Source organism: Helicoverpa armigera, chromosome 10 (genome assembly GCF_030705265.1).
Source record: "Helicoverpa armigera isolate CAAS_96S chromosome 10, ASM3070526v1, whole genome shotgun sequence".
Classification (NCBI taxonomy): domain Eukaryota; kingdom Metazoa; phylum Arthropoda; class Insecta; order Lepidoptera; family Noctuidae; genus Helicoverpa; species Helicoverpa armigera.
This window is the reverse complement of record NC_087129.1, coordinates 4,848,396-4,857,543: the sequence shown is the minus strand read 5'-3', so window position 1 is coordinate 4,857,543 and position 9,148 is coordinate 4,848,396. Positions and strand designations below refer to the sequence as shown.

Sequence of the window (9,148 nt, the reverse complement as noted above, 5' to 3'; positions counted from 1 at the left end):
ACATTTAGAAGAAACTTAGCACACTTTGACAGGTCCAGGTAAGCTGGACATGTAATAACCGTCTGAACAAGTGCTATGGTCGTGGCTGCATCAGCGGTTTGGATACGATATCTCCGCTCATTTGGGGACAATGTCAGTGTTTCTCTACCTCAAAGTGGCTTACTAATTGTTATATCGGTTAGGCTCGTACTAAAGTACCTACCCATAGATTTATTTTATTTGTGCATTGTATACATTATTTTATATTAAAATAAATTGTTATCTAGAATGATATTTATTATACTTAAATACTAAAGTGAAATCACATTCACAGACTAACTTTTTCCCTCCAATGTTTTATACATTCATCCAATCTGAAATAAAACTGAAAAGACGTACCAACACAGCGCTCTCGTGATGGCGCGCCCGCCCAAGCCGTGTTTCCGTCCACGGTATTTTAAATAAACTGCACTTTTAATGTTCTTAGCATATTTTTCAAAAGTCGACGCAGCTCCTAGCGTATTAATACGCACTCTTAAACACCCCTAACATGAATAATTAGGTGTTCCCCAGATTTATCCGCCGCCGTTATCTGTAAAACACGCGTTTTAAAATCGCGAACTCATTCTTTCCGCTTTATTGAGGATAATACATCTTGGCTTGGATGAGATTCTGATTAATGTCTTTAACTCGAGTCGCCGTAACTTTGTCAAAGATAGCGGAGAAAAATAAAGGGACGTGACTCGACTAATTCGATTTTTACGACAGAGAGAGTTAAAAAGAATTATAGCATTTAGGTTGAAAATGAGGATTTAAATATGTTTTGTGCAGGTTCATAAAAACTGTTTGATTTACCTGGCAGTGAAAACATTATGAAAAACGATATCTATTCTTCTTTTGAAATTTCTACTGTCACACCGGCAATGTATTTGACGGTGAAACGTCATTTAGTTTTCTTATAAATGTTTATGATAGTTTTCTACGAATATGAAAACTAAAATTCTAATTGCACTGTGTTTCGGTAATTGCTGAATGTTTACATTGATATTTTCGTTTTCCCCCACACGGATTGGTCGGTAAATATATTTTTGTTAATTTTGCAGCTTTGACGTTATGTGTAGAAGTAAATGCGGAAGGTGAACAAGAAGTTCGACGAGGGCTATTTCCTTACATGGTAAGTTGGTCGTAATCTGGTGATACAAAACGGGTTTTGCAAAGTTTTGTCGTATTCCGTTTGAAGACTTGGGTAATCTTAAATGTCATTCATTCCGATTTCATACCATCATTGTCATTATCTATGGTGAACTAATAAAGAAAAAGCATGCAGCCAAGGCCTTATAAAAAATTATAACAAAATAATTTAATTTACGCGTAATTTTTCACGACTCTATTTAGAGTAGGTTGATTTTACTTCTAAGTAATACTTTCATCTTTCAGATAATCTGAACATTGACTATATTCGCACCCTCTTTTTTCTGTTACACCAGGCATTCTTATACTATCCCGATGAGTCGGTAGTAGATGGCACTGGCGCAAGATTCCTCCGAGGAGCAGTCCTGATCCGACCTGATTGGCTCGTCACCTCCGCAGTAGGGCCCAGCATCCTCACGGACGGACCCAACGGCTTTCCACGTAAAACACTTCTAGCCAGACTCGGTGCAGTTACAATTGATGCCAATTTCACACTTAATGAAGACGAGGATGAACAAGAGCGAGAGGTAACACAAAATATTGAAAGAAATACTATCGTTATCCTTATCTCAACTTTATTTGGGATCGGTGCAGCATGTCTTCTCCCTTCCTGCTTTTATGTCTATCATCATCTCACAAGTAACATTCTTTCTTACCTGACGACTTTCACGCAGTTCATCCATCTTTTCTTTGGTCATCATCTTCCAAATTGAAACAAATACTAATGTTACCGTAAATATGTTATTTGTAAAATTTCAGCGCCTAATTATTGCTTGGACATCAAAGAAGGAGGGCAAAAGCAACTATAGGCAATAGTTTTCGGGTTCTGATATATATTCTAATATTGTAGTTATTCCAATATTTCTAATTCTACAAACATGATTCCAGACTAGTAAAAATTCCAACACTGTTAACGGAAAGCAACAGGATTTGATAATATAATACTTGGTTCAAGGGCCACAACAGTTCAAGGGACTTGGTCTTCCAGATGGCAACCTGTCTCTCGTACCTTAAGATTGCTGATATGCATACTAGTAATCATTAACTTCATTATCACACACAGGTTATACAAGTCGTTCGTCCATACAACCACAGCGCGACGCAATGGTGGCGCACAGACATTTCCCTAATGAAGGTCTTATTAGCTTTCAACATGACGTCAGCAGTGGGCATCTCAAACCTCAGCCCCAAACGAGAGTACCAGGAGAAAACTTGCATCATACTCGTATATGCAGTAAGTTGTCATTTTCTTATAGTGGCTGTTTAATCCTTTAAGGTCTCTGCACACAGCGGGCGCGGCGCGGCGGGACAGGACGGCGACGCGACACTGTGCAGTTCTAGATATTACGGACGACGCCACACAGAGCCGTCCCGCTCGACGCGACGCGACGCGACGCGACGATCTAGTACCTGCCGCGCCCGCTGTGTGCCCCTTTACAGAACCCAAAATAATGGTCCATGTAGCGCCAACGTTAACTCATACCTATATCTGATGTATTAGTAAAATTGCGATTTTTTGTAAATGCGATTCATTACCATCATTGTCCCATAAATGAATTGACTGCAAGAAAATTATACATGAACTTATAATAGATCAACGCCATTGCTTAGAAATATTGGTAATCTCTCAATTATAATTCGCAGAAGAGTTCCGGCAATCGGACCGATGAAAGGAATTTGATGCAACTGACTGTGGAGCTGCTACCACCATCAATTCAAAACTGCGGTTCCCATTTCATCGGCACCACCATGACGTGCGCCGCCGACAGCGATGAAAATAAGAACGCCAATTATGACGAGAACTTCTGTCAAGTGAGATAATTAATACCCATACATTTTAATAACCAATTCATTTATTTCATTTTCAGTATTCTCAATTTGTTTCTTCTTTTATTATTGTTTTTATTTAGTCCTTAAATATTGCTTATATTTCTCGAAGGGCAACAGCGGTGGACCACTTATTTGTGAAAATGATGTAGCGGGAATTCAAACTTACATTGACAACGACTGCAAGCAACCACATCTGTACCAATTACTATCAGCTTGGGACAACTTCATAACTTGCGGCATAGAGGACAAATGTCATGAGGAACAATGCTCCCATATTTGTGACGTAGCCAATAAGGACCCGCCTGAAACCACTTCTGAGACATCATCTACTGTGACGGAAGACACGCGGCTGATAGAAACCTCCACGGCTGCTGTACCCATAGTGACTTCTGCCGTACCAACAAAAGAGGAAACCAAACCAGTCACGCTGCCGCCACCAACGACCACTGTAACGCCAGAAGATACAACCACGGATGCACCACCGACTCCTACGTACTACGTTTCTGAAACGGAAGTAACAGAAACTAAGTCCTGGCCAAACGAAAAGTATTCTAATGAGCGTAAGAAGCTGGAACAAGGAGATTTAGACAATACTGATAGGAAACCTAGCGTGGAAGCACAACACCATGACGTCAAAGTTAAGGTACGCAGTGCCGGGCGAAGCAATGTATCAAATACACTTACTCTTTTCTTTGGATTCTTCATTTTGGCGTGTTTGATTTAATGTTCATTTTATTGTGATATTGTTTGAAAAAGTATAAAACTTTTAATTGTTGAGTATAATTGTGTATTATTTGAAAACTTACAGATTCGATTATGTAAAGTCTGTTGATAATAATGGCATGCAGTGAGGTCTCGTAGGGTGCGCGGCGCCGATGCTGCTGCCGAAGTTTGTCGAATAAGTAGAATTAAGTAAGGTTGCAGGCTTAACGCCTCCGTAGCTTGCTCTAATAGCATTAACAAGTTTCCAGACCATATTGAAGATTTTATGCATTTTAGAGCTCTACAAATTTGTATGCTTTTTATGAGGTTGTTCTCTATCAAACTGAACTGAAATTTTATTTTTTGCATTTACACGTCTTGCTGCAACTGTAGTTCAGTTTGAGGGGTTTTAAACTTTATGTACGAGTATGCTTATGTCTTTGACTAAAGACAACGTGCGTAACATTATTCTTATAATTTAGACTGCTGGACCATGTAGTGTCCCTTTATTAGACTTCTTGAGAGAATTAAGTGTTAAACATAAAAACTAGTGTGGGGGCATTTTTCTCTTTACACTCCAGTAACAAAACCGTAACTTTATAAGCGGGTATCTTACAAATTCGCATCTCTGTTGAACTAATTATCATATCTGTTGGAGACAAATCCCTGCGTCGGCCGGCGCGTCGGGAAGCTCCTTATTTGCATTTTCACAAGTCGCGGTTAAGTACACTTAACTTCCAAGTCTACAAGCCTCTTGCAATTTGTGATGCGTTAAAGTCTTTATAATATTTTTGGGTTTATATTTTCTGAAGTTTTTGGGTGCCGAAGCTTGTTTGTTTTAGCAATGTTTGTGTATGTGATCTTGATATTTTAAATGCTCATATAAAATATATAAAAAGGAAGCAGGTACTTAAAGTAAGTTTATTGTGTTCTATATCCAAGTTTGGGTCTTACCAGAATGGACAAAGTGAGGAATGAGTATATCAGAGGAAGCCTGAAAGTAGCGCCAGTGACAGAAAAAATGAGAGGTCAGCGTTTGTCGTGGTATGGGCATGTGATGAGACGGTGTGAAACGCATGCTACAAAGAGTGTGCTAAGTATGAATGTGGAAGGATGGAGAGGCAGAGGTAGACCGAGGAAAAGATGGATTGATTGCCTGAAAGAGGACATGAAGCACAAGGGAGTGGATGTAAGTATGACGTCTGACAGAGAGGAATGGAAGAAAAAGACATGTTGCGCCGACCCCAAATGACTTGGGAACAGGGCAGGAAGATGATGATGATCCAAGTTTGGGTCTTGAAAATATCCCAGGTCAGGCAAGTACCAATGCAACTTTTCTAAGTTTGTATGTACTTTCTAAGTATATCTTAGACACCATTGGCTGTGTTTCGGATGGCACGTTAAACTGTAGGTCCCGGCTGTCATTGAACACCCTTGGCAGTCGTTACGGGTAGTCAGAAGCCAGTAAGTCTGACACCAGTCTAACCAAGGGGTATCGGGTTGCCCGGGCAACTGGGTTGAGGAGGTCAGATAGGCAGTCGCTTCTTGTAAAGCACTGGTACTCAGCTGAATCCGGTTAGAGTGGAAGCCGACCCCAACATGATTGGGAAAAAGGCTCGGAGGATGATGGGTCTTGAAAATATCAGTGGGACAACATCTATTCCTGCACAACGTGGTTTTTGAATTTCGTATAACATTTTTTCAAAAAAATATACTTCTCGATGCAACATTCTTTTCTAACATTTTGCACTGAAACTAGCGGCCACATCATCTTTAAACTGAATAGCATTTTCTTCCCGAACTTCCCAAGTGCACTGAATCGAAATGTATCTTAATACGACTCGATGTGTTTAAATTCGAAAGGGGATCGCATCGGAAAACTGTTATGCATATTTTAAAGTTAAATTTACTTACAGCGAACCCACGGCGCCGAATGAAGATTCGACTCTCAAATATCTCTTTGCGAACTTTAAAATGTTTTATGATATTCAGCGGACGTGATAACGGTAAATTTGTGAATAACCCACTCAATCGAAATGAATATAAAACATATTCATTTGAATTTATCGTTCGAGACGGACGTGACTTATTATTCATCGTATCTTATTACTTTCGCAGTTTATACCCAAACTCGACGCCTGAGCGTAACGTTATAGCAACAGTCCCAAAGGCGGATCTTGCAAACAGATATCACAATTTCAATTCTGTACATTAATTACAGCGAAACAAACACAACTTTTAGCATTTGATAATACAAGGAGGGTCGAGTTAACAAACAAAAGGAATTAATTCAACAATCTCGTAAAAAGAAATAAGCAGTTCATAAAACTTTTAATAATTAAAACTCAAATAAAAATAGGAGCATCGGGGGCATAGCTTGTCCAGTTAAAGTAGACCTTCCATTCCCCCTTCTCAGTTACGGAAACACGGAATATTCGACGCATTTTTATAGAACTACAGAGTTCTTTAAGAATGGTCATTGTATAAGAACCATTTTCCTATATAAATCCCTGCTGGAGGGTAAAAGAACTGACAACTGTCGTTAACTCATCCTGACCGGGCATTAAGCAGTGTAAACAGGGAATAGCTCGTAAAAATAATAGCTGGCCTATTTATCAACATAAAGATTATAAATAGGCGCATTTTTATTTAATTTTTCATACGATGCAGCATTGTCATTCCATCCATTAAGGTTACTAGTTAAATTGAGCATTTTCTTAAACCTACTTTCCGTCTAGCTAAAACAATTTAGATGCGATATACGTACGTAAAAGTTATTTTTTCAGGTTCTGGTTGAGTTAAATTAAAATCTAGTTTAAAGTTCGAATTGTTAGGTCGAAAGATAGTGCATGTAACCCTCAGTCCTGTAACTGAAGCCAACAACTTAATAAATCGTCCAACAGATTGTAGTATCTCGTGATCTTGGTATAACGCTTGCACTAACATTTTCTTTTTAAACTTCCCCTTAAATTACTATTGCAACAAGTGATATCTATGAAATCTAATCTAATAGAGGCACTGTACTAGGTTTTTGTAAGTTTACGTAGATAGCTCGTCATAAATACATAGTATGTGTCCTTAGTTGATTGAAGAATCATCAAATCCGCCGCCGGCGCGGAGTCTCGCTGTAGGCAATTTTCAATCTTTTTCCTATTTGTAACAGTAATAAAGCGGCCGGGAAAAGTCAACAATCAATTTTGTATTTCAATTTATTCCCAACCATCCTAGTTCGTGCGATGATAAGAAAAAGAAAAACGCGTTCATTGAAAACGGAAATTATTGCAAGAAGCCATCAGTGGTGTGCGCCCGGCTTCCTACGCTGTTATATTTGTGTTTTTTTATTTTCATTTTTTGCCAAACGGTTTCACAGTTTTGATTTGTGGGCCGTCGCGTCGGTGGGAGCCATTTTTCACGCACCTCATTGTGACGTTCACGCTCGAGGAGGCCGGCTGCGAAGGTTGGTTCGCTCGTCACAACTCACACCTTTATTTATTGTCAACCCTTTCTATTTGAATATGCGCTTCATGTACAATGCACGCGATTTGTTTCATCGATTTGTGTTTTGTTACATCACTCGGCATGAATGCAGCCTATTTTTTACAGGTTTGAAGTGCTTATTCATTGAGTGAATTTACAATAAGAAATAGGACAGGAAAGGTCATTCAGAATGTGCAATATGCATGAGTCAAGTTGCACATTCACGTAGTCACAAACTTGACAGTCATCATTTCTCGTGTGACTAAAGCAATATACGCCAATTTACCTGCATATGTGATTGACTGAGGAAATGGAACTAAATCTCGAGGCGTGCTTTTGTTAACTTGCTGTACCGTGTCAGGACCAACTAAGACCGTAGACCGTAGAATTCGACAGGTTTCAATTCTGAGGATTGTAGTAGGTATATAATAACTCACTCGATCGTTATTGTGCAATACTAAATCTACACGTAAACTACATTTTCAATCTGTGTGTAGTTCTGTTGTGGATCATAATGTTGGTGGTTGTTTACAGTGATGAAATTAAAGATGGCATCGATAACAATTCTATCAGGGTGTGTTGGGCCGACAATGAGGGCGGGGGTCGGGAAATTGGGGTGATTTTTCTCCTCTTTGCACGTTCGTTGTAGCGTTAGTATAAAAAAAAACAGGTAATTGTATTCTTTAAAAAAATTGCCACTTATGTAATGATAAGTTAAAAATTGTTTACGTAAAGTTATTTCGAAGCATGTCGGTTAATCGTTTCTGTGGATAAATTGCTGGAAATTATTTCAATAACCAAAAACCCGTTAAAAGTAATTTGTCTCACTAAAAAGTTTAAATTTAGTACACTACAGTCACTTGATCCAAATCTTTATACAATATGGAGCTGAACTTGTTTTCGTTAATTATTTTCCTTATTTCATTCGACATTCTGCCTCGAAGTTTTATAAATGCAAATAACTTTATTATCCAAAAGTCAGGTACAAATGCTGACAAAAAATTAGGTGTCATGTTGAATTGACAACAAAAACTTTATTATTTGTAGCAATTCATAGTCAATGCGAAATCACTTTTCTTTAAACTAGATGATAACGTCACTTGGTCCCGTGATCTCGTTGCATTTTTTGTCATATTGCCAATTGTGGAAATTCAAATTACTTACGTGTTTATTCTTATTATGTACTGCCTTTTCCTTAAAATTTAACTGAGGATTTATTAAACTAACAAACAGATTTATTTAAATAAATAGGTAAATTGTGCAACTGCTTAAAACCCATTACCGTCCCTCATGTATCTACCATTTCAACCTCTGAGCCATTTTAATTTACTTTTTCATGTAATCAATTTTTTTTTAATATTTTTTATTATTAATTATTTCTTTTGATATAAAAGTTAATTTATCAAATTTTCTGTAGTTGATTCTGTGTGTGATTATAAAAAACACTCACGTTTATTTTTTACCTACCTTAGAATTCTTCTGCTGTCGCTACAACCTGCGCCACACTTCAGGTGCTATCGGTAAGTACTACAATGCAGCGGCGCGGCGGCCGACATTTTTATGTGCCCGATATGAAACCTCTTTGCTCCTCATTCTCACCACTAAAAGACCACGTTTCCGAATTTCCGATTCGCCCCGACTGTTGATAACGCATTTTCCCTTTCATTGGGCTCCTTGTTCCTTGTATTTATTGAAGTGATCAGGTCAGATTAGAGGAAATACTGTTTGACTTTATTGCTTTGTGTTTCATTGTGGACATTTTTCAGTCATTTTCTTTTGAACGTCGTGTCGGTTCACCGCGTTGAAAAGCAAGTGACTTGTGAAACTTTCATATTCTAATAGTCTAACTGTGCAAAAGCATTCCGAAAAAGCTAAAATTCTATAATTACAAAACTCGAGTTTCGGGTGACATTTTGACGGAAAAAAATCAAAAATGTTAATAACCAAAGTATAAATAAAACATAATATC

At 38.2% G+C, this 9,148-nt stretch overlaps 1 protein-coding gene across 1 annotated transcript; it reads left to right on the top strand.

Annotated features, from left to right (window-relative positions):
• The first annotated feature begins 864 nt into the window (after positions 1-864).
• Positions 865-3,783, top strand: LOC110371816 (uncharacterized). The gene is made up of 6 exons (XM_021328216.3): positions 865-1,000; positions 1,083-1,153; positions 1,467-1,697; positions 2,234-2,404; positions 2,815-2,982; positions 3,110-3,783. Exons 1-6 carry the CDS (start codon positions 967-969, stop codon positions 3,722-3,724), a joined length of 1,290 nt encoding a protein of 429 aa, XP_021183891.2. The 5' UTR covers positions 865-966; the 3' UTR covers positions 3,725-3,783.
• Positions 3,784-9,148: the final 5,365 nt, after the last annotated feature.

Coding starts and splice junctions, on each gene's coding strand:
- LOC110371816 (XM_021328216.3), top strand. CDS start 967: ATGAAAACTAAAATTCTAATTGCACTGTGTTTCG. Junction 1,001..1,082: donor TCTAATTGCACTGTGTTTCG/GTAATTGCTGAA, acceptor TTAATTTTGCAG/CTTTGACGTTATGTGTAGAA. Junction 1,154..1,466: donor GAGGGCTATTTCCTTACATG/GTAAGTTGGTCG, acceptor CTGTTACACCAG/GCATTCTTATACTATCCCGA.